This window comes from Cnephaeus nilssonii (assembly GCF_951640355.1).
Source record: "Cnephaeus nilssonii genome assembly, chromosome: 17".
Lineage (NCBI taxonomy): Eukaryota > Metazoa > Chordata > Mammalia > Chiroptera > Vespertilionidae > Cnephaeus > Cnephaeus nilssonii.
This window is the reverse complement of record NC_137088.1, coordinates 57416796-57442295: the sequence shown is the minus strand read 5'-3', so window position 1 is coordinate 57442295 and position 25500 is coordinate 57416796. Positions and strand designations below refer to the sequence as shown.

At 51.5% G+C, this 25500-nt stretch overlaps 1 protein-coding gene across 9 annotated transcripts in view; it reads left to right on the top strand.

The window, feature by feature from the left end:
• FOXP1 (forkhead box P1) overlaps window positions 1–25500 on the top strand; it is a 559948-nt gene that overhangs the window by 333936 nt on the left and 200512 nt on the right. For all 9 annotated transcript variants that reach the window (XM_079795272.1, XM_079795273.1, XM_079795270.1 and 6 more), the window contains one exon: window positions 10600–10784. In XM_079795272.1, the coding sequence (XP_079651398.1) occupies window positions 10611–10784 (174 nt within the window). In that variant the 5' untranslated portion in view covers window positions 10600–10610. The remainder of the gene's footprint in view (window positions 1–10599; window positions 10785–25500) is intronic.

Here is a 25500-nt window from a genome sequence, read left to right as displayed (position 1 = left end):
GGTGCCCTTCCTCATTCCACCTCACGCCCGCGCTCCCCTGGCCTCAGCGCCTTCTGCTCTGCTCGCCCTCCCAGTGCAGAACTCGAACAAAGCAATTAACTGGTGTACGTGTAAAATGTAGATACCCACATATCAATTACCGAACTGTTTGCCAAATATATTTTGCTTATTAAATTATAAGTAATGGAGGAATGTTATTCACACTTACCAAAATTAAGTAGCTAGTAATGTTAAAGTATCTACAAAAAGATTCAAATTAATACTATAATTGCAAATTATATACCTAAATATAGTGTCTCTGCTAAGGCATAACTTTCTTATACAGTAGCTGTTTTACATGTTAGTACACAGCAAGCAAACGTTTTGAAAATAAAACATTTTTTCATAACACTTTCATTAGTGGACCCATTGAACTCATTCTTCACTCTTGGCTTTGAAAACCAGATTTCTTCGTTAGGCTGACAGAATGAACTCTTAACATCAGCTGATTAATATTTTATATAATCTTTTTAAGGGAAAATTAGAACCTGATACAGTTTGATTTTTGCAGGTGGTTGAGAACGCTATAAATCTGTGTGTCTGTGGACCCAGTGCACTCAGAGGCATCTTGGGGAGAAAGGAGAATTGCCTTTCTTCTAGATAAAGCATTCAAGGTTTGGTCCTGTGTGACCCATATATTTCATTGATAAAAGATGAGCCTGGGAAATGAATGCAGTTACTCAAGCATGAAAACATTACAGTCTTTTAAAGCTGTGACCAAATCCAGCCTTTATAGTTTAAACCATGTGGATATTTTATTATCTACCAGCCAGGTGTAGGCTGAACTCATTTGGGGTGACCTCTTGTTTCTCATAGGGGCCAAGCTTTTTATTTCTAAGTAATGTCCCCAGTAAAGAGTTAACCGGATCTCCCTGGATTTGCTCTGGCTTATATGATGATGAGTAATGCGAGGTTGGTAACAGCAAATTGTTGTTTATAAGCAAACATGGCATTGTGCAAACAAGCAGGCCTGGTCTCCAACTGGCCTGATCTCATGGTGGCCAGCAGCTGATCTATGTAACACACAACCTTTCTGCCTCTAAATGTCAGAAGAATGACTGTTTGTTTATCTTGCTTTCTTTGCAGCTGTTTACCCTGTAATGCGTTTACCTCGACCTTGGTTCCCGGAGAGTGGCCCCTTTCTCCTCCCAGTGCTGTTTACATTAGTCCTGCCCCTGGTGTCACCTACGAAATCTGTTGATTATTCCACCTGGTTAATGTTAAATTACTCTTGTAAGATGATGTGTTTGTTCATAAACATCAATGCTGGGCCCCTTGTTTACTGTACCCATGGCAGCGATCCTTATTACACAAACACTGCTTTGTTTGTGGGTGTGAGCAGCAGTTTATCCTGCAAGGTCTGTTTTGAAAAGACACACACGGAAGAAAAAAAATAAAAAACTTATGCTAGAATTTTGATAAAGAAAGAAAAAGGGGAACTTGTCCCTGGAATGTGGTTGAAACAGACGTAGGTTTGCTTTTCTTATCTTTTGCTTGGATGAAGGGGCTGAGAGATTAGCAAGCTGTTTGGTTTTTCTAAGAGATTTCCTTAGTGTAATGATATCTATGCAGTTGTTTGCTTTTTTCAGAAGGGAGAGAGCTCTCCTGAAAGGCCACCAGCTCAGTGAGTGCACATCAGATGCTAGAAAACTCCTGTGGAGCCAGCGGGCCTTAGCAGTGCTAGGAGAAAAGGCTAGTGCTATGAGCAGGCAGCCCCTCGGACAGGTACAGTCCTCGGGTTTGTGTTGTGTGTGCAGTGTGTTGTGTGGGCTGCATGTGACCGTATGTGATGCGAGCACTTTGTCAAGTTTGAAAGGGGAAGAGTCACTTTTAGTTTGATGTGTTCTGAATAAATTCTGTGCCATCAACAGAGACATCTTAACTGGGAGGAAATCAATAATTCATACACATTATAGTTTTAAAAGCTACGGTTTTGATTCTTACCTGTTCCTCTTCTTTGTCTCATTTTCCAGTGAGTTTGTGCGTTGTAGTGTTTCTGGCTAAGTGAAGCAGAAGCCGTGTCTCCTTCTGCAGCACCTGTGGCTGTGCCCGGGCACGGGGTGCGCCAGGAGGTGAGAGAACACCAGCCCAGTGGTCGGCAAACTCATTAGTCCACAGAGCCAAATATCACCAGTACAACGACTGAAATTTCTTTGGAGAGCCACATTTTTTAAACTTAAACTTCTTCTAACGCCACTTCTTCAAAATAGACTTGCCCAGGCCGTGGTATTTTGTGGAAGAGCCACACTCAAGGGGCCAAAGAGCCTCATGTGGCTCGCGGGCCACAGTTTGCCGACCACGGCCCTAGCCTGTCCTCTGCCACGTTCTGCAAGCAGCAGGGGCGCAGCTCCCATCAGCTGTGCTTGCTGTTGTGTAAATGTTGTTTGTTGCTGTTTCTGATTTGCATTGTGTTTCAATACTAGGCAACATGTGCTAGCATTTGCTGTAAATTACAAGGATCAGCAGACTGGGGTGAGGGTGGAGGTTGAGGGTCATGACCTTCAACAAAGTGTGACCTTTATTTCAGAAAAAGCCTGCTAATCTACCTGTAAGAGCAACTTGGGGTGGATGCCTGTGTGCATGTTGGAGTTTTTGAAGGGTACGAGTGAAGAGTTCTTTTCACGCCTGTGGCAGCCTGCGTGCTGAGCCGCCGCCGTGCTGTGGACACGGAGCTCGCGCTCGCCGCTGGCATGGGTAGGGGCTGGCGATGGAGTGGGCAAGCCAGGAGGCGTGTCATGGAGCACGCCAGGCATTCACTGGGGATGGGAACCTGGCCCTGTGTGTATGGATCATGTAAAATATGGAAACGAAAGAACATGTACTTTGAACTGGTTGGCCACTTCATTCCACCAGGCCATTCGTGAGAGTTGAGCAGTTTGAACGTTGAGCTCATTCAAGTTCAGCAGGCTTTGTTTTGTTCTGTGAAAATGCATGTAGCTCAGCACCCAGAGCACCGGCCCCGCCCACGCTGAGCACAGAGGCTTCCTGGGGCAAAGCAGAAGGCCCTGCTGGGGTCTGTCTGATGACTGGAGCTTCTCTGGATTAACGGACCAGGGGTGGTGTGCACTCTCCTTCGTGCTTCTGTCTTCTACGTGGTTTCTTTGGAGCTCTCATCGTTGGCCCGTAGTTGCTATGATGACAGTACTTAAACCCTTGTCTACTGGGAGGGAAGGAAAGCAAGGCCAACAGTAGCCGAAATTCTAAAAATATAACTTAGACATCTGTAACCTTTACGAGGGGGGGTGCTTGTTATCTAGCTCACTGATGCCGGGGAGATTACGTGCCCAGGATGGTGTGAATGAGGGGCTGAGGGGGCGAGGCCTGTGCCCAGGATGGTGTGAATGAGGGGCTGAGAGGGCGAGGCCTGTGGCCGGGGGCGGGGGAGGGGGATGGGGGGGCAGTGCCGCGGCCTGGGGAGCTGAGTCCCAGCCTGGGCCTGGGCCCGGGTCCTGTCTTCACATGGAAAGCCTGGTGGAGAGGCGACGCCCCTCCTGTTGGGCCCTTCCCGGCACCACCCCGTTCTCCGGGCTGCTGTGCGTTAGTCACAGGGAGCTCACACATGCTCTCCGGCCGTTTCCTGCCAGTCCGAATGGTCTCTGTGTATTAATTGCTCACCATGGTTTTGATGGAGGTTTTCGTTGGTTGATTATCTTTAAATTTTCAACGACTGGGATAGTCCTGCCTCTATTAAGATTTAAAATGACTTAGTGGCTTGAGGCGTTTTCTAGTTCCGGGGCCAGAACGGCCGTCATTCCAAAGCCGAGCAGGAAGCAGTGTCCGCAGGTGAAAAAGCGGCGGCGGGACAGGCCCCTCCTCTCACTGACTCGGAGGTTAGGTTTGGACTTTTCTCCCATTTAGTCGTTCAGTTAAAGATTCCGCAGCGACGTATCACATTCTTATATGTGCAGGTGTACCTGAAAGTAAAGTCTTACATAAGGCAAGTTTCAAAAACATTCTTATTAAACAATTGGAGGTGGAGAAGGAGCCATTTTCATCTGCATGTCTCTTCCGTGTAATCGATAAACTGTGAGTGGTTTACCTGAGAGACACACGCTGGTTCCTCTTTCCTTCCCCTCTGACCTGTGAAGGCAGGCGCGGGGGCCATGCCCACCCTTAACAAGGAAGATGGCCTTCCTCCCCGCGTCTCACCCCTGAGGCCTCCCCCGGGCCCCGGAGGGCAGGAGGGGGGCAGCTCCCGGGGGGCGAGGCCTGCCCTTGCTCAGAGGGGCTCCTGCTGCTGACTCACTTCTCCACCCTGGTGCCCCACCCTCCGCCCGCTACCTTCTCAACGTCTCCTCGCCCCTGTTCGGGGGCGATTCCAGTTTTGCCCTGACGTCCTGCGTGGCTAAAAAGGTGACCACTGTTTTTTCAAACATGCTTTGACAATTTCATTGCCCCTGAACTTTTCTTCCTTAATGCTAAATGAAATTTCAGATTTTTAAAGATAGATCTAGACCTCTACAGTGCACGATAAAGTTGATAATACATAAATCATTTTTAACAACAGGTAATATGCATAATTTATGGGGTTACGGTGCTATCTTTTTGATATTTATGATGGATAATGCTCAGTTTTTGCCCTCATATTACTGCTTTAAATTATACCACAAGAAAATTAATGAGAAAGTAGATTTATGGGTTTCATTTGTTTGTCAATTCGGAAATTAATTGGGTGTTAATTTTAGCCGTCCCTCATCAGACCAGGACTTGCGTGTGCGTGCAGCGCTTTGCATTCATTGTGGCCGCCTCGCTCCGTGGGTCACAGCTCTGCATCCATCAAGCAGCCCGCTCACTCGGGCCTGCGTTTGAACGGCGGGCGCTGGGTGCTTTGCGCTGTTCTGTTGAACTGTGAGCAGTGGTTTGGGAAGATGGTGCCTTCCTGACAGCGAGCGCCCTGACGCCTCTCCCTGAACTTGGCTCTGGGACGGTGTTTCGCTGGAGGGGGGTCGGACAGCGGACGGTGGTGTCTTATTCACAGTTTGTGGGCAGATCTCACCTGAGAAAAGGAGCCGCTGCAGTTGCTGTTTCTCTTGTTTTGCCCCCCACCCCCCGCCTTTTCCTCCTGAAAGAGGGTGCTCCCAGCCCGTCTGTGGACAGTGACTCAGCACCCGGGGCCAGTGTGGTCCCCCCAAGCCCTTTGCCACCCGCCGGCCCCCGTGCGGGACTCTGCCCTGCCCCGGGATGCTCCAGGCCCTGTCTGCTCCGGGGGGACTGCCCCAGGAGTGGCTCACAGTGGGCTGGCTGCATGTCCAGGCTGCCCTACTGAGTGCCTGAGATGGGGGTGGGGGGCTCCTAGCTGCACTGGTCCTTAAAGCCCTCTGAGAGCTGGTGTTGCCGGGTCTAGTCTTGCACATGTAAAGGGAACCAGTTCATCTTCCTGATGCTTCATCTCAACACAGACTAGCTTTTCTTCCCTTTCCCGGCCCCGTGAACAGGGACAGAGGACTTTGGCTCTTCAAAATGGACACGGGTAATTCACAGAGCACTGCCTTTAGAGCAGAGCGAGCCCCGCTCCATCCTCACTCGCGCCCGCCTTAACTCTGCAGGCCAGGTGGGTGCTGGAGGCCACCGCACGTCAGTGTTTCTAAACGACAGAAATGCCCACAGTCCCTCTCTTCTTGGAGTGCTCTCTTCCTCCTGCCCTTCCTTACTCCCCTCCTTCCTTCCTTCCTCCCTTCCTCCCTCCTTCCTCCCTTCCTCCCTCCTTCCTCCCTCCTTCCCTCCTTCCTTCCTCCCTTCCCTTCTCCCTTCCTCCTTCCTCCCTTCCTTCCCTCTTCCCTCCCTCCCTCCCTCCCTTCCTCCTTCCTTCCTCCCTCCTTCCTTCCTTCCTCTCTCCTTCCTCCCTTCCTCCCTTCCTCCCTCCTTCCCTCCTCCCTTCCCTTCTCCCTCCCTCCTTCCTTCCTTCCTCTCTCCTTCCTCCCTTCCTCCCTTCCTCCCTCCTTCCCTCCTTCCTTCCTCCCTTCCCTTCTCCCTTCCTCCTTCCTCCCTTCCTTCCCTCTTCCCTCCCTCCCTCCCTCCCTTCCTCCTTCCTTCCTCCCTCCTTCCTTCCTTCCTCTCTCCTTCCTCCCTTCCTCCCTTCCTCCCTCCTTCCCTCCTCCCTTCCCTTCTCCCTCCCTCCTTCCTCCCTTCCTTCCCTCCCTTCCTCCCTCCTTCCTCCCTCCTTCCTCCCTCCTTCCTCCCTCCTTCCGCCCTTCCTTCCCTCCCTTCCTCCCTTCCTCCCTCCTTCCCTCCTCCCTTCCCTTCTCCCTCCCTCCTTCCTCCCTTCCTTCCCTCCCTTCCTCCCTCCTTCCTCCCTCCTTCCTCCCTCCTTCCTCCCTCCTTCCGCCCTTCCTTCCCTCCCTCCCTCCCTTCCTCCCTCCTTCCCTCCTTCCTTCCTCCCTTCCCTGCTCCCTTCCTCCTTCCTCCCTTCCTTCCCTCTTCCCTCCCTCCCTCCCTTCCTTCCTCCCTCCTTCCGCCCTTCCTTCCCTCTTCCCTCCTTCCCACCCTCCCTCCCTTCCTTCCTTCCCTCTTTCCCCCTTTCCTTCCCTCCTTCCTTCCCTTCTTTCCTTCCTCCCTCCCTTCCCTTCTTTCCTTCCTCACTTCCTTCCCTTCTTCCTCACTTCCCTCCCTCCCTCCCTCCCTCCCTCCCTCCCTCCCTCCCTCCCTCCCTCCCTCCCTTCCTTCCTTCCTTCCTTCCTTCCTTCCTTCCTTCCTTCCTTTTTTCTCTAGGGGCGTCTTCGATGGGACAGGACCAGACAGAGTAACCACTCGAACCCTTCCTGAAAGTGACTGCAGTAATTCCCCCTCTCCCCCTAATACATTTTATAAAAGTGTGTTTAGTTTAATTTGCACATCCTTTCATGGACAGGCCAAGTTCTTTAAGGGCATTTATTCTGCTTCATATAAATAATTGATCAGCCAAGTTAATTTACTTCTGCCTGACTCGGTCACCCTTAATTAACTGCCCTGGAATCAAGACTGAACTTTCTGTGAGCGGAACCCTTCCAGGCAGGAGAGCAAGGGCTCTATTTTCCCTAAATTTTCAGCATCAACACTGTAACCAAGGAAGTCGTCATCATAATAAAGCAGTGCTTTAATTTACTATAAATACATTGGCCTGGACATTATGAATATTCCAGAATGCTTCCAGAGAGCAGCTCTGTTGGCAAGGACAATAATAAATAGGCCGGCGCTCAGCATAGCCCGCTCTGCGAGGCCTCAGCCCAACGCCCATCTTGTGAGATCAGAAGCTCGGTGACCTGTCCCAGCAGAGAGAAGTGGCCCTTGGGCCCCCGAGCTCCCTGACGCCAGGCGACCCCAGCCTCAGCCCTTGTCAGTGATTCCATCCGCTCCATTCGGTGCCATCACAGACGGCCTCTGTGGGTGGGTCCGGTGACGCCACGGGCCGCCTCCCGCAGAGGGCCGGGCAGGCCGCGGGGAGGGCGGGCTTTGCTTCTGGAGAAAGGACTTGCTCGTGGGTCTGTGGCAGCCGTGCCCGCCGGGCGCCAGGCCTTCACAGCCAGACCCGTGGGTGGCCGTCACCCTCTGGTCCTCAGCCTGCCCGGATCGCGGTCGGCGGCCGCCCGGCGCAGCGTGGTGCGGCGTGCGGCTGCTCTGGCCGAAGGACACGTCCTCCCAGACACACGGACGTGCTCTCGGACGACTCTGAACTGTGAGCCTCCGTAGCAGAGGACGAACACGGCTGTTGGCTAAGAAGGCGGCACTCGCACCTTTGCGTGGCGATGCTCTTCTGCCGGCCGGTCACCTCCACGGTGGCGGCTCCCGAGCCGCAGTTCTCTGCTGGCGGGCGTGCTACTCGGACTCGCCCAGCACTCTTGCACGTTGGAAGGTCTGTCCTTTATTGAAAGGTCAAGTTCACTCTGAAGTGGGGGAGACGAGGGCTGCGTCTGCCGTGCCCTGGGCCAGGTGTCTAACCTGTACATTGGGGTCACTTCACCTGCCTCTGCTCTCTCATCGGCTGCTGTGAGCGTGAGAAGTTCACCAGAGAGCTTGGCAGTCTGCATGCGAGGCCAGAGCCAGGCGCAAGGGCTTGGTAAACGCCTGGCCCTCCCCGGGAAGCAGCAGTGCCCCCAGTGTTGCTGGCAATGCCGGGCACCACCTCTGCTTGCTCACGTGCTTCCCAAGGGCGTGCCCTCCTGATGGTGTGGGAGAGGATGGGACACTAAGTCTCCCACCTGCACACGCCTGTGAGCACGTGACTAATTGACATCCTCAGACCAAATAACCCTTCATCGGCGTTGGTCCCAAAGCCTGCGGGCGCACGAACCCGATCGCAGACGGCGCTTGGCCCCAGGCCTGCCGCCTGCCCTGGCGCTGCGTGGAGCGGAGCCTTCTCCTCGGCGGGGGCGGAGGGTCCTTCCTGCACCCCCGCGGGTCAGACCAGGGGCAGCGCAGACCCGTTTGCGCCCCTGGCGTCCCGACGGCCACGCGGCGCCGAGCCCGGTGTTCGCCTACAGGCACCCATCTGCGGGCGGGGCTCGCGTCGGTGTGCGGGCAGTGTTTGTCCTGGGGGTCCATCCCTGACAGAAACAGGCTTTCCAGAACTTAAGCGTGTGTGTATATACATGTGTTGTCTTTAGGCATGCTCATTGTGTGTCCACCTGCTCGGTGGGCTCCGTGCCAACTGCTCTGCTTTCCCTCCTGTGCAGACGGGCAGGTCAGAGGATCGGGATGGAAACACGGGGAAGGGGACCCCTAGATTTCACAAGTTGATCCCCTTTTTTGGTAATGAGCAGGCAGTGGCATGGCCTGGTTCTTATATCTCAGAGAAAGTTGTGTTGTTTTTTGATAGATTTCTTTACCCTGCAACAGTGAGGTTTTGGATGCCACGTTTAAAGGCCCATTATGATTCCTGGAAAGTCGGATCTAAGGGGGGAGAGTGAGTCAGCTGTTGCTTCTGAGTTTGTTTCCCACCTGTTAACAAAAACGCCTTCCCAGTCCCTTCAGGACGGCATTCACTCTAAACACATGCTTCTGGGCTTAAGCCTCTGCTCAAGGTGGGGCATGTTATGCACTCACGGAAAGGATATGAAGAAAGATGTAAATTTTTCTGCTTTTAGTTCTTCCACTTGGTTTTTGTGCGGTTTTGAGCGAAGGCAGCCTCCTCTATTGTGTCCACATGTTTAACGTTCCTGCTGGCGCGAGTTCTGTGTGGGGGAACCTGCCCACGTGTCTTTCCAGGTCACCTGACCTTCCTGTGGCTGGCATTTCTCACCCCCTTTAATTATCCAGGCATTCCTCAGCTTTCATGCTTGAATTGTCAACTTATTTTTTTGACTGTTGTTTTTCCTTCTTGAAGTTCTACTCCATGAACTTGGCTATGGCCCTGCCATTTCATTGTGTAGTCCCCACTGCACCTCAGCTTTAAGAACACGCGTGGTTAAGAACTGACAGGAGACGGGACCTGCTCCAGTCCCACCCCACTGCCCGCCATGACTCGTGCACATGAGAACAGCTCTCCGGAGCCAGCGTCCGCCCGCACACGCGGGAGGGAGGCCTCCTCATGGGGACAGACGGGAGAAGGTCTCGGGCCCGGCAGCGGGGCTGGCGCGGCGCGGTGGTCAGGTGGTCAGTAGGTGGTAGCAGGGACATTAGCAACCATTGTGTCTGTTGTCATAGCTGGACACCTTCGCCGAGAGCTGCGCTGGCTCCGGGCCAATGGTTTTGTACCTCGAGAGTAACATGTGGAATGTGGGATGTATTTGTACAGGTAATACTACCTGGCTACCTCTCTCTCTCTCTCTCTCTCTCTCTCTCTCTCTCTCTCTCTAGATGGTAAGTACTTTCACATTCAGAACCGGCTTCCGTCTGCCTAGGCTAGGTTTTCTCCAAAAGAAATATGAGACCCAAGGCTTCCAGACCCTCACCCAGGCCAGAGGCTGGGAACCCAGCAGGAGAAACCCGTGCTGGGCCTGGGAATTCTCAGGACAGTTTAACCAGAAGACAAAGATCAGAGTCTGAATGTATTTAGCGTTTGAAGAGGGGACATTTTTTCTCTCTGAAAGTAGCCTATCTTACTGGAGTGGCCAGTGTTGAAGAGTTTTAGTGTCTGAGTGACTCCCAGGAGTATGCAGCTTGAAATGCACCTTGGCTTTTGCTGTAAGGTTTTCCTCACGAGTGGCCCGCGGGCCTGCTGGTGGGCCCCAGGGGGAGGGCCCCTGAGAGCAGCGGCAGGCGGAGGGGGCACACACCACAGCCGCCGCGTGCACACCTCCTCTGCTGTATAGAATGACGCACGCTTTCTGCGCACAATACCCAGGTTTGATCACAGAAACTCAACCGTGGATTCTAGGTTCACCTGAAAATATTTTTTTCTCAAGGGAAAAAGGTAACGTATTTGAAACAATACTACTAGAACTTGAACTTGGGCTGACAGTTCCATCCTCAAACACCAGAAGACTGAGCACTCTTGAGGGTAAATGCAGTGAACGAAAATGACAACTGTTTACAGATTTCTGGCAACATTTGCAGCAGGACCCTGCTCCTTGTGCACAACAACTGTTTTAACAGCTGCTTTCCCCTTTCTCTCCCCCTCCCCGCCCCTGGAAACCCTCCTGTCAGGTTTCTGAGTCATGATGCAAGAATCCGGGCCTGAGACAAAAAGCAATGGTTCGGCCATCCAGAATGGGTCGGGCAGCGGCAGCCACTTACTAGAGTGCGGGAGCCTCCGGGAAGCGCGGGCCAACGGGGAGGCGCAGGCCGTGGACGTGGCGCCGGCCGACCTGGCCCACGCGCAGCAGCAGCAGGTACTGTGCCGGGCGTCGCGTGGAGGGTGGTGGGTGCCCGCTCCACCGCTTCGTTTGACACTGGCCGCGGTGAAGGTCTCGTTTTCATTGACTGTCTGGCGTGCACAGCATCTCTTATGCCACCAGCGGGCCAGGGCCCCAGTGCTCGGCTTGAGAGATGAATTCCCAAGCCCGCGGGAGCTGGAAGTCTTGGCAGCCCCCTTGGGGGTGGGGGTGGAGGGCGAGCCTGAGGGGACCCCGGCCACGCCCTCCGAGGCCCAGGGGCGTCAGCAAACCTGGAGTGCAATGCGCCTTTGGCAAAGGGCTGCGCAGTGCCTCGGTGAAAAAGAATGGCTAACCGACTTAGGAAGCCTGATGAAGGAGAAACACAAATAAAGAACGAGAAGTCAGCATATAAGGGCTTTCTATGAGAGAAAAAACTAAGTGAGTAAAAGTAGAAACAAATAGAAATACAGCCAGAATCTGGCAAATTAACAGGCAAAACAGCAACACACAGGCATGGGTGTGAGAAGCGGCCGCGGCTGCTGCGGGGCTGCTCGTGCACACGTGGCTGCTGGGATGTGGCTAAACCCTGTCAGTGTTTTATGTCCTCTCCTTTGGTGGCTCCCCAACATGCACACACATCGGACCCACACATCCCTGCTGTATTCTTTTGTGGGCCTGTGCGTGGGCACTTGTGAGTGACAGGTGAAATATCCCCAAAGGCGGCCCAGGAAGTGGGGCTGTGGCTGAAGTGCTGACGGAAACGCAGACAGTGGCTGCATTAGCCCCACGGCGCCTTGTTCCCAGCCTCCCTCGGAGTCAGGCTGTGTTACTAGTTGTTGCTAATGATAATGGATGGTCCTTGTTCCATATTAGTCCTTGATTCAATGGTGCAATACATAGTTATGGTGCCACTTGGCGAAAGGTGAGAAAAAGAAGGATGCATTTTGGGCCTTTCTGACAGAAACAGAAATTGTCGGGGACAGTGCGGGGGAGTAGAAAGCCTCCCAGACATTTCCCTGGAACCCTGCCAGAGAAGTGTGGGGATGCCGCCATATTTTATTCCCTTCTTGTTAAGGCTTTTTGAAAATATGAGGCGTCATTCGATTGCTGGTCTATTGGAATTGGTGGGACCCACCGGGCACACGGAACCTTCAGAGAGAAGGAAAGGGAACCTCAGAGACCAGGCCACGTCGTAGCCCAAGGCTCAGCTCCCTGACTGGGTCTCTGTCGGCAGCCCTGCCCCAGTGCACCTGCCCCGGCATCACATCAGTGGTGCAGCGTTTGCTGCGGAGAGCCTGTGCGTGTGTTAGTCCACGTGGCCTGATGCAGAGCTCTCGGTCAGTGGGGGCAGGACCCACATGCTGTGCCTGTGCTTGCTTAGGTGGTGCTCCCAGGTGGTCATGGTTTCTCTGGAGAATGAAGGACTGGTATTTTGGATGCCATTCTCTATGCCCTCCCATGCAGAGGCCAGGCTCAGTGCTTCTCCCTGGAGGAGTGGGGGTGGGGCTGTTGACCAGTGTGTGGTATGAAGCCCAAGTAATCAGTGTTTAACCTATATTAATTAAATAAATGGAAAATTAACTTCTGAAATTTATTTGAAGCACTCGAAATCATTCACTATCTCAAAGTAGTAAGTCAGCCAAAAACTTTACATACCGTATTTTCCGGCGTATAAGACGACTTTTTAACCCAGGAAAATCTTCTATACGCCCAGTCGTCTTATACGCCGGAAAATACGATATATACCACACATACACACTCCCCTCATAACAGTAATGACAAATTAACCTCTACAGAAAAAGTTATAAAAGTGCATTTTAACAACATCTTCCTTAAAACACGTCAATAGCAGAGTTAGTTATCACATCACTCCTTTTTATTTTGTTTGTAACCACTTTGGAAAAGATATCAAATAAAGGCCAATACCTTTTGATTCTACTTCAAAATTATTTTTTAATATTTTTATAACTTTTGTTTCCGTTTGCCAGGGATATGTTTTTGGGGGAAAGAAAGCAGTCGGGTCTCATTGCGGCTCTCACCTCGCGTATTGTGGCGGGCAGGCCGTTGGGTCTTCTAAAACAAAGCACTGACAGCTGCTTGACTCCCCTGAGTGCATGAGGAGGCTTTAACGGGTTGTTGGGGGAAAAGAAAATCTATAGATGAAATAAGAAAAAAACCTGCAGGATTCATAAAGTTCAATGGGCTAGAGTTATCAGTTTCCTTCCCCACTGAAATGCAATAATTAAACATTTTGGAGAAATCGCGTGTCAGCATGATGGGCCGGGTTGTTTGCATCCTCTTTACTCTGCAGGTTTTTACTTGAAGTGAGAATTGCGGCAGTGAGAAAGCACAGCCATGCTGAATTCATTACGCGGCAGTCACACAAAACCGCGGATAAGATTTCAATAACTGCAGGCCACAGTTGAGTAAACAGTTGCACTGAAATTTAATTCCTGTTGACTTTTCCCCCGTTCCTCGCCAGGGGCACATTCTGATTCTGTAGTACAAAGACAACAGGGGTTACAGCTTTGATTAATGTAGGACAGTGGGCGAGAATTAGAGCTGGAAAATATGTTAGAAAGCCACAGAACAAAAAGATGGGGCTGAAAACCCTGGGCACAGAAACGAGTTAATTACGACGTCTGTGACTGAATGGGGCAGGGTTTCCACGCACCACTCGGACCATTCATGATCTAGGGGCCATCTCCTCGTGCCAGGGTTTGAAATAAAGACAGTCGAGCCTTTCCGTGTTTGATCAGATTCTCACAGGCAGCTGCAGGTGACAGGGCCCTGCAGAATCCGAGCAGAGCGCTCGCGGCGTCACGGTGGGCCCGGTGGCTGCTCTGCTGGGTTTGATCTAATCGGTGACTAAATTGAGTCCAAATACAATTGTTTGTGTGTTTTTCTGATCACATAGCTGACAACCTAGATAATGGGGGAAATCTGGCTTTTCCATCTTCTCTTAAAAAAATCAGATCTGCTCCCCCTGAGCTGATGCTTTCACAAGGGCAGCAATTGTAGGGAGAAGAGTCGCTACTTGAGCCAGGGAGCCACAGCCCTCCAGTCGGCCTCGGTTCCGCCCCGCAGCCTCGCCCCTTGGTGCCCTGGAGTTGGCGATTCTGGTCTGGGAGCTGCCATCATCGCCCAGAAGCCCAGGAGAGGCGCCCCTCAGCTGGAGCCCTCCCGCACACCCACCCACTGCCTCCCTCCCTCCTGCTAAATGTATTGTCTCCGTCATGTTTCAACCCCACTTCTGTCTGGGCTATAAAACTATTACAACAATAGTTCTCTAGTAATATAATTTGATAGAGTTTCTGAACGTTTTCTTTTAGCCACTGAGTAACTCTTTACCCAATACCATCACTGCTTTTTACTTCCTGCTATGCTGCCGCATTTCTGGTCTGTGGAAGTTCTGTGTTGGATATGCACTCCTCCATTATGAAACTCAGCAACAAATACTATTACTGATTGCTAAAGTTTTCTTTTTAAAGAAAGGATTTTAAAATGTCCAAAGCAATTTCATAAACTGTGTGGATTAATGCATTTTAAAAGTCTCGAGTTTAGGAAGCAGAGTTTTATTTCCATGTTGCTCAGATGAGAGCTTTTCAAATAAGCATATCACATAGAGCATCATGTGGAGAAGTTTTCCGTGGACAGCATATGTGGTCAGGTCAGTCAACAGGATGCATCCTGGAAAATGTTTATTCAGTAAAAATGAATAGCTGGCACATAAAACAGGGATTTCTTAACAAGATCCTATTTAATGACGGGTTTTTCGGATTTTTTGTGGGTTCCACCTGGCAGTTTTATTGTCTGCAGTTTGGTATAGGGAGAGCTTCGGTCACTGGTTTTGAGGTGTGGCTGTCATTTTACATTTAGAGATAGTCTGTAAGAAAGACATAAAAAAGGAAGTTCTATGTGGAATTTAAACATGTATTGTTTCGAGAGTGTGGATAAGCTGTATGTTTACTTCATATAGTTTCTTTGATATTTGGCTTAAGGTGTTGGACCTTTTAGCCCAAAAGAGAGTGGTACATGATTTATGTTAATGTAAAAGAAAGAGACAGAATGTTGGATGACTATAAAGGAGGTAAGAGAGGTAGAAAGGATAGGGAGCTTCTAAAAAATCATTCAAGAGAAGGATTCAATGGGAAGGGGGACTCAGTGGGAAGGGGGATTCAGTGGGAAGGGGGGATTCAGTGGGAAGGGGGATTCAATGGGAAGGGGGATTCAGTGGGAAGGAGGAGGACTCAGTGGGAAGGGGGATTCAGTGGGAAGGAGGAGGACTCAGTGGGAAGGGGGATTCAGTGGGAAGGGGGGATTCAGTGGGAAGGGGGATTCAATGGGAAGGGGGATTCAGTGGGAAGGGGGATTCAATGGGAAGGGGGATTCAATGGGAAGGGGGACTCAGCGGGAAGGGGACTCAGCTGGAAGGAGGGGGACTCAGCGGGAAGGGGGACTCAGTGGGAAGGAGGGGGACTCAGCGGGAAGGAGGGGGATTCAGCGGGAAGGAGGGGGACTCAGCGGGAAGGAGGGGGATTCAGTGGGAAGGAGGAGGACTCAGTGGGAAGGGGGATTCAGTGGGAAGGAGGAGGACTCAGTGGGAAGGGGGATTCAGTGGGAAGGGGGATTCAGTGGGAGGGGGGATTCAGCGGGAAGGAGGGGGACTCAGCGGGAAGGAGGGGGACTCAGCAGGAAGGAGGGGGATTCAGTGGGAAGGAGGAGGATTCAGTGGGAAGGAGGAGGACTCAGCGGGAAGGGGGACTCAGCGGGAAGGGGGACTCAGTGGGAAGGGGGATTCAGCGGGAAGGAGGGGGACTCAGTGGGAAGGAGGGGGATTCAGTGGGAAGGAGGGGGACTCAGCGGGAAGGAGGGGGATTCAGTGGGAAGGAGGGGGACTCAGCGGGAAGGGGGATTCAGCGGGAAGGAGGGGGACTCAGTGGGAAGGAGGGGGATTCAGCGGGAAGGAGGGGGACTCAGCGGGAAGGGGGATTCAGTGGGAAGGGGGACTCAGCGGGAAGGGGGACTCAGCGGGAAGGGGGACTCAGCGGGAAGGGGGACTCAGCGGGAAGGGGGACTCAGCGGGAAGGGGGACTCAGCGGGAAGGGGGACTCAGCGGGAAGGGGGACTCAGAGGGAAGGGGGACTCAGCGGGAAGGGGGATTCAGCGGGAAGGGGGACTCAACGGGAAGGGGGACTCAGCGGGAAGGGGGACTCAGCGGGAAGGGGGACTCAGCGGGAAGGGGGATTCAGCGGGAAGGGGGATTCAGCGGGAAGGGGGGACTCAGCGGGAAGGGGGACTCAGCGGGAAGGGGGACTCAGCGGGAAGGGGGACTCAGCGGGAAGGGGGACTCAGCGGGAAGGGGGATTCAGCGGGAAGGGGGGACTCAGCGGGAAGGGGGACTCAGCGGGAAGGGGGATTCAGCGGGAAGGGGGATTCAGCGGGAAGGGGGGACTCAGCGGGAAGGGGGATTCAGCGGGAAGGGGGACTCAGCGGGAAGGGGGACTCAGCGGGAAGGGGGACTCAGCGGGAAGGGGGACTCAGCGGGAAGGGGGACTCAGCGGGAAGGGGGATTTAGCGGGAAGGGGGATTCAGCGGGAAGGGGGGACTCAGCGGGAAGGGGGATTCAGCGGGAGGGGGGATTCAGCGGGAAGGGGGGACTCAGCGGGAAGGGGGGACTCAGCGGGAAGGGGGACTCAGCGGGAAGGGGGACTCAGTGGGAAGGGGGACTCAGCGGGAAGGGGGATTTAGCGGGAAGGGGGATTTAGCGGGAAGGGGGACTCAGTGGGAAGGGGACTCAGCGGGAAGGGGGATTCAGCGGGAAGGGGGACTCAGCGGGAAGGGGGATTCAGTGGGAAGGGGGACTCAGTGGGAAGGGGGATTCAGCGGGAAGGGGGATTCAGCGGGAAGGGGGACTCAGTGGGAAGGGGGACTCAGTGGGAAGGGGGACTCAGTGGGAAGGGGGATTCAGTGGGAAGGAGGAGGACTCAGCGGGAAGGGGGATTCAGTGGGAAGGGGGACTCAGCGGGAAGGGGGACTCAGCGGGAAGGGGGACTCAGCGGGAAGGGGGACTCAGCGGGAAGGGGGACTCAGCGGGAAGGGGGACTCAGCGGGAAGGGGGACTCAGCGGGAAGGGGGATTTAGTGGGAAGGGGGACTCAGCGGGAAGGGGGACTCAGCGGGAAGGGGGATTCAGCGGGAAGGGGGATTCAGCGGGAAGGGGGGACTCAGCGGGAAGGGGGGACTCAGCGGGAAGGGGGACTCAGTGGGAAGGGGGACTCAGTGGGAAGGGGGACTCAGTGGGAAGGGGGACTCAGCGGGAAGGGGGATTTAGCGGGAAGGGGGACTCAGCGGGAAGGGGGATTCAGCGGGAAGGGGGATTCAGCGGGAAGGGGGATTCAGCGGGAAGGGGGATTCAGCGGGAAGGGGGATTCAGCGGGAAGGGGGATTCAGCGGGAAGGGGGACTCAGCGGGAAGGGGGATTCAGCGGGAAGGGGGATTCAGTGGGAAGGAGGAGGACTCAGCGGGAAGGGGGATTCAGTGGGAAGGGGGGATTCAGTGGGAAGGGGGATTCAATGGGAAGGGGGACTCAGCGGGAAGGGGGATTCAGTGGGAAGGGGGACTCAGTGGGAAGGGGGATTCACTGGGTTGAATTTTGCCCATGAGTTGTGGAGGAGGTAAAGGCTTATTCATTACACAGGATGAGAGAAGCTCAGAGAAATGGGATACGTGTGACAGAACTCAAGAAAAGAGCCTTGTTGCCCATGTTCAAAGGGGATGTAGAGAACACACTGTCAGAGCAGCCAGGAGACTCCTGAGTGTATATCCGAGGGTTCTCTGGACGTGAGAAACGTAATTATAATGACCAAAGTGTCAATGTTTCAGCATAAATCAATATGCAAACATTAAAAACTAGAGGCCCGGTGAACAAAATTCGTGCACGGGGGTTGTGTGTCCCTCAGCCCAGCCTGCACCCTCTCCAATCTGGGACCCTTTGAGGGATGTCCGACTGCCCTTTTAGGCCCGGCCCGATCCCAGTAGGATCGGGCCTGAACAGGCAGTCGGACATCCCTCTCACAATCCAGGATTGGGGCTCCCAACTGCTCGCCTGCCTGCCTTCCTGATTGCCCCTAACCACTTCTGCCTGCCAGCCTGATCACCCCCTAACCACTCCCCTGCCAGCCTGATTGATGCATAACTGCTCCCCTGCCAGCCTGATTGCCCCTAACTGCCCTCCCCTGCAGGCCTGGTCACCCTAACTGCCCTCCCCTGCAGGCCTGGGTCCCCCCCCAACTGCCCTTTCTTGCAGGCCCAGTTGCCCCCAACTTCCCTCCTCTGCTGGCCTGGTCACCCCTAACTGTCCTGCCCTGAAGGCTTGATAGTCCCCAACTGCCCTCCCTTGCAGGCCTGGTCCCTCCCAACTGCCCTCCCCTGCTGGCCATCTTGTGTCCACATGGGGGCAGCCATCTTTGACCACATGGGGGCAGTCATCTTGTGTGTTGGAATGACAGTCAATTTGCATATTACTCTTTTATTAGAAAGGATAGAGGCCAGGTGCACAGGTGGGGGCCAGTTGGTTTGCCCTGAAGGGTGTCCCGGATCAGGGTGGGGGTTCCCTTGGGGCATGGGGTGGCCTGGGCAAGGGGCCTGTGGTGGTTTTCAGGCTGGCCATGCCCTTCTGGCGACCCACGCCCTTCTGGAGGCCCTGGGATCTGGGATTTATTTATCTTCTATAATTGAAACTTTGTAGCCTTGAGCGGAGGCCAGGGCCAGCCAGGAAGCTTGGCTTCCTCCATCGCCGCAGGCAGCCTAAGCCTCCTGCTCTCTCCAGCTCCGTGACTGCCGCCATTTTTGTTGGGATTTATTTATCTTCTATAATTGAAACTTTGTAGCCTTGAGCGGAGGCCAGGGCTGGCCAGAGCAAGCGGGAAGCTTGGCTTTCTCCATTGCCAGGGAAACCCAAGCCTCCTGCTCGCTCCATGGCTGCAGCCATCTTTGTTGGGTTAATTTGCATACTCGCTGCTGATTGGCTGGTGGGTGTGGCTTGTGGGTGTAGCAGAGGTACGGTCAATTTGCATGTTTCTCTTTTATTAGTGTAGATTCTTCTCTTCATTTTCAAAATGGCAGAATAGAATCCTTGTAGTTGTTGGCACTAAAAGTACGAGTGGATACTGAGCAGAAGAGAAAGTTGTTCGGCCTACATCTTCAACGTAACGGCCTCTGTAGAAGACAGTGGCTGTCAGTGTGTGGATGGGCAGGCACCCGTGTGAAGGGAGCCTCCCTTACTTCTCACTCTCACCCATACTCCCATGAGGCTGTCCCAAAATTTCACTGGTCGTTCTTTACCTGTTCCTCACCCTGTACGGAGTCCCCCGTGATGAGGTGGGTCTATAGGGGAAGATGGCAGCAGTGGCCAGTTCTGCCTTATCGTTCTTTTTTTCCTTTGAGAAAGGTCGCTTATGACCTTCTTTAGGAATACCCTCAGGTGGCCTTTTTCATTCAGCTGCCAGGCACAGTTTCTGAAAGGAGGGTCTTTTAACACCATTGGAAGGAAAACATGGCCAGCATAGCTGTGTCCAAAATGGGAAACTTCTGGAAGGGAGCGCAGAAGACAGTCATGTTTATAGAGTGCCCTCCTGGGCAGGCACTGTGCGTGGGGCGAGCACCTCCCCTCGCAGGTGGGAGACAACCCAGGCTGTTGTTTTAAAGGGAGCTCTCTGCTAAGCTATACTCCTTTGGAGACAGTTCAAATATCATAGAAAATATTGACGGTCAAAACTATCCTGTAGGAATCGATGCTACAAAATGTTATAGAAAACAACACAATCAAATTGAAATGAAACTGTGATAGGAATTCAGGTAATTCTGGCAAATAATGAAAAAGCAGCCACACAATGAATTTCCATTCAAGAAAGAGCATCCCTTTTATGGCTCTTTCTAGAAAAGGCACACTGCGCCCTGAATGTTAGACGTCGTTCTCTACTCTGTGAGCCTAAACTGGCCTTCCATCCAAACATTGTTTCCAAGGTTTATGGAACATGTGATGTGAGCCTTGTATGGATTCTTTCAAGTTTTGCTTACCAAACAGTTTTGTGTCATTAATCTCTCCACTGGAAACTAAGATGGCACGGGAAACAAGAAAAGGAGCCGTGTGCATCAGATAAGAGAGCAGGACAGTAGAAACACTAGGAGGGAAGTGCGCGTCGCTGCCTTGACAAGATAATTTCAACTCTGACCCCTGAGCTAATAATAATAATAATAATATACTCGCTCTCTCTTGTCTAATCAGAAATCTCTTATGGAACTTTCAGGAGGTCTGACTTCAGTGGTAATTTGTTGACAGGTTAGCGTTGATGATTGCAAAGAGTTTGCTTTGCAAAACTTGCCGGCTTCTAGCTGCCCTCTGAAGGCAAGGGACCCACTCGCTGCTTTGCAAGTGCTTGCTTTTATTGCCCGCTGGTGCTGAGCAGGCGGAATTGGTCTGTTTGTATAATGCAAACCCATAGCTCCCTGATGAGGTCCAATGCACTTTTAGGTGGTGCACAGAGTACTTGATAAAAAGGGTTACAAGGTGACTGCTTTTATGACAAAGTAGAATAGCATTATAAATGCAAGTGGCAGATGGAGCCACAGAAGGGAAGTTTATGTAGGGAATTGAACCCCATATTAGAAAGGTTCTTTTCATCACTTGGTCTTTGAACTCAAATCTATTGTAATTGTGAAGTGTAACTTGTAACATTCCAGAGACCCTTAGCTCAATACTGTTTGATTTGGTTCAGAGAAATACAACCACATTTTTTCTTATCCTCTCTCACAAGGAAATGCTGGCAAGCGAGTTTCACACTGTGACCAGGTCTCTGCTTTATCCCAAGTGAGCTGCCTGGAAAGCACGCGTTACTTGGTTTCTTAGCTTTGGCTTTCTTAAAATTCATTTATTCCTTCGTTTGCATGTTCCTTCCTTTAGCTAATATTTGTTGCGCTTGCCTATGTGTACGGCAATGGGGGACCAAACTGATGGGTAGCGTGTTGGTGTTGGGAAAGCGTGGGGAGTGGCAGTGGAGGAGGTGGGCAGGTTAGGAGGTCAGTGGCTCAGTGTGTGGGAGGCTTGAGTATCTAAGCCAAGGAGTTTGAGAGCAGAAAGGCCAGAGAGGAGGCAGTGTTCTCAAGGTGAATTAGAAGGCGGGGCCTGGCCTGGCTGGAAAGAAGGAGATCCAGAGAGTAATAGCAGTGACGAGATACTGCAGCTGGTCCAGAATCCAGTGCTGGGGCCCTGACCCCCACTCCTCTAGTTGAGGGTACCCTGTTGTTGACCATCTTGCTCCCTGCATTCCTCAACTGCGGTTGAGTCCATCCCATGGCATTCCTGGGCGCAGCACGGCCCCGGGCCCAGGGCACTTATTGGGCAGATGAGTTGTGAGTGCCTGGAATAGAAAGAGAAAGGAAGCCTGGATCAAACGGGCGTGCTGGGAAGCAGCAGGGCCTTTTGAATTAGATGTGGAAGCATCAGGGAGGGGGAGTAATGAAGGCTGACTCAGGGTTCCCACGTGAAGACCCACATGGGGCACCAAGAACGGGGAGCATTCCAGGGAGAGGAACCCAGGCCCCCCCTTACCTGTCACTGTTGTGACTGTGGTGACCTGAGAAAGAAAGCACAGATATAATTTGTAAATAAAGGACGGACTTAGTTCCCAGAGTTCCTTTAAAGAAAGGTGTTTGAAAGGGGGGCCTCTTATGTTCACTAAAGCTTACTGTTCGACTGTACATGTTTGTTCAGATGAAAATTATGGAGTATTTTCCCGTTAGCCTTTGCCGGTTACTAATGAGTGTGTCTTCCGGAGTCACATGGGCGGTGCTGATAAGCTGCTTGTGATCCTGTTGATTGTGGGATGAACTTGTCTCTCATAGATACTAAAACTAAGACGCTAGATCTGTGATAAAGTCTCTGTTCCACAATGACTCTGCTTAGAATGAGTTTGTTTTTAAAGTGAAGGGGGTGCATTTAGGTTTCTTTTGTTGGAAAGTCCAGTGTGCACTTACGCAACGGCTGGAGCATGGGAAGGCTCCCCTGCCAGGTGCAGGGCAGCTGCCGTCAGGTCTGGCCTGGGTGTGAGCTGCGCCCCGCCGAGGCCACGGGGGAAGGAGCGCTGCGCTCCTCCACCTTCTGCTCAGGCGCCGCCCCGCTCCCGGGCCTCCTCCGGATCCTCTGTTACACCTGCAAAGGCCGCTCCTTTACACCGGACCCAAAATAACCCGACTCCCTGGCAGATTCATCTTTACCAAGTTCCTGAGAGTAGACCGTTTATTACACAGTTCGTCACCCATACCACTGTAAGTAATTGTCAGTATCAGCTGACCAGAAATCTGTTTTATCTCCGTGCCTTTTCTCCCCTCACACTCCCCGCACACACTGAAGGGGAGCTGACATGGCGTCTTCTCAGTCATTCAAACCCAATAACTTTTCATCTGAAGGTTAAGTGGTGAGATATAAACTAAAAGATGATAATATCAATTCCATGTTCACTGAAGGGCACAATAGGCCTCTTTCTAGCAGAGGGAAAATTGTGCATAAAATGTCTTTTGCTTTTCAACAGCAGAGCCATGCCTCTCAGAGCCAAAGAAAGAAAGAGTTTTGGAGAATTTAATAAAATAATACATAGCATCCTAAAGTAAGGCAAAAGTGGCCTTTTATTATTACAATTATTAAGTGTTCATGTTGCAAGGTTGCATGGTAAGAAATAGTTCCATTTTTATTGCCACCTATATTGACTCCTGTCATCCTTCTGCGAACCAGCAGCCTCTGCAAGGTTAAAGCGGGGGCAGCGTGGCGCGATGCTCGCTCATCCGGACTGCGCGGTGCTAATGTGTACGATGAAGAATACCGTGAGAACACTGCGCACCTTCTTCTTTTTCCCTCCAACTCGTGATAGTTCCATTTCAACTCCATGGGAACTCAACAAATTCAACCTCCAGAAGGGTGAAGTGGAAATGGCTTCACCATGTGCATTTTCTTACGATCTTCTGATTATCTCCTTAGTTTTGTGCTTGTCTTATAAACGCAGAGTCTATGCTGTGTGTTGTATGTGTATGCATGTGCGTTTATCTAGAGACTTCCTGTGTCAGTAACGTCTTTTAGGAGGGGAAGCATCGCACAGAAGCCGAGTATGTGCTCTGCACGATCCAGTGGTTCCGAGGACGTTCTGTGACAGCTCACAGTGACAGCAGGCAGGAGTGCATTCTGGAAGGAATTTTACACTTGTCTCGGCCATTTCTTCAGTGTCTTCACCGGGAAGTTCTAGGTACGAAGCACGTGCAAAGCTGCAGATACACCAGGGATTGGTGAACTAAGCCAGGGAAAGGCCACAGCTGACACCGTTTTTTTATTTTTAAACCCTCACCCGAGAATATGTTTCTTTTGATTTTTAGAGAGAGAAGGAGGAGGAGGGAGGAAGGAAGAGAGAAAGAGAGAAACATCGTTATGAGAGAGCAACGTCTACCAGTTGCCTCCCGTACATGCCCCAATTGGGGATCAATCCCACAACCCTTTGGTGTACGGGACGAGGCTCCAGGCACCTGGGCACGGGCAGGACCGCCACCTGCTTCTTCAGGAAGGTTGTGGAGACAGCCACACCACCTCTTTGTTACTGCCTGTGCTGCTTTCTCCCTACAGCAGGCGGGTGAGTTGTTGCAACAGAAAATAGATGGCTCACAAAGCCTAAAATACTTATTAGCTGGTTCTTTACAAAAAAAAGTTTGTTGACCCCTGGATTAGTGAATGGCAGATGTGGTAAGATTAGCCTTTCAGAACCTTCTACTCTTATTTATAGTGACAAAACTGAGGGATCATCGCTTACCTCTTCTAAATTATCTGTCAAAAATTACCACCATTTAAGACATTGTTTTGCATTTTCTGGAGTGATAACTAGCATACGTGTGGGCTTTCCTCCGAGCCATTTAATGGAATGGACCTTACAAAGTAAAGGGTCTCCTGTCATGGGCGTCCCAAGGCTCCTCAGGCATCTACTCGTAAGGGGAGGTGGGACACAGAGGGAGTCACTTAAATATCAGATGGCCTGGCTGGGGTTCTCTTACAGAGAAAATTAACAGAAGCAGGTAGTGTATCTTATGGTCCTGGCCCCTTGTTTGACTAGAAGATAAAAAGCAATATCCTGAGTATCGTCTCCCTGCATTTATAAAATTCATAATCTAATCAGAGTGGAATAAGACATTAACATATGCATTAAATATCAATAAAAATTCCAAGCAAATAAAGATAAGCTTTAGAAGAGATGCAAATGGCTAATCAACAAATGAGTGATTTAAGCAATAAATCATCAGTGACCCAGAGAAGAAGTGTTTCTTTGAGTCTATGTTGGTGGGATATTTAAAGACCATGGAAAATTTTCGGAAAACGTAATTCAGCATGTATACACCTGTTGCTTTAGTTTAATCCTTTCAATGAGGAGATGCTGGACAGAGGAATATACTGAGCTCTATGGCTTATGACTCAGGTATTAATGCCTAAGAGACGTGTCTGCCATTTTGCCATTGAATTTGGGGTAAGAAAGGGTGGGCTTCTATTGTGGAGCAACTGGAGTGTGTGCGGGGTAGAGGTCTTTCTGTGCTGGACACCAGTGTCTGAGTGTGTTGGTCTCCAGGAAATGGCCAGGCCTGTCCGCTGCACAGACCATTGCTGAGTTGCGGGTACGATTTGAGAAATGGATGCGGGCTGACAAGGCCCTTGGGGTGCCGTCTGTGTTGCACATACTTCACATTAAGTTCAGCTAACTCACCAGTGTCGTGTGGCTAGGACAGCTGAAACCGTAATACCAATTTGAAAACAGTTGTCAAATTTTGCAGACGTTTGCTCAGTCCAGCTATTTATGAACTGACATCTTTCCCAGGAAATGCATGAGCCTTGTATTGGTTTCTGTTCTCAGTTTGTTGTCAGATATATGAAAATCTCTAGTCTTCCAAGTAAGTGGGTTTACTCTGGCTAATCCTTATCTTTCATTCCATCATTCTTACATTTTGCAGGTTATGGTCCCTTCTTTACCAATCTGATGAGACCCAGCATTGTTTTGCTCTGAAAAGTGTGTGTCTGTAATTTTCTATTATCGTTTCATGTGCATCATGCCCAGCCCCTCCCCCAATTAAAACACTGTAGTGCCATGCTGCAGGGTAACTAGGTTCACCAGCTGGCCCAGCATTTTGACAAATCTTCATGGCTTTCTCTGTGTTTCATAAATGTTAAGTATATTAGTAGCCTATCTTTACTATGGAAAAGACTTTCCTCTTTTGGCTCTAATTGCTTACCAATGTGTCCCTGGGATTAGTCTGTGGTTATCTTAAATGTAGCATTAAAGGCCAGCTCTGAAGAAAACTGTGGGAAGTAAGGTCATATAAAGCCTCTAAGGTATTTTATGTCCATTCAAACGTGATCACTGTGTTTACAAACTCTTGAACTCTTCTAATTAAACCCCATAAACTAGTGAGAAGCTCTTGCACTAAATCAGCAGAGATACGAAACGCCCCCCCCCCCCCCCCCCCGTAGCACTGGCACTGCCCCCTGTGGCTGATGAGCGTGCAGGTTTGTGTCGCCATCTGGGCCGGTTACTTGGCCTTGGGTGTGAAGAGGCTTAGCACAGCCCTGCCCTTTGATTCAGGGGTACACTTTTGCTGAGAGGTTGTGCAGCATTCAGCAGGGTTTCCAAATTTTATGTGTATTGGAATCA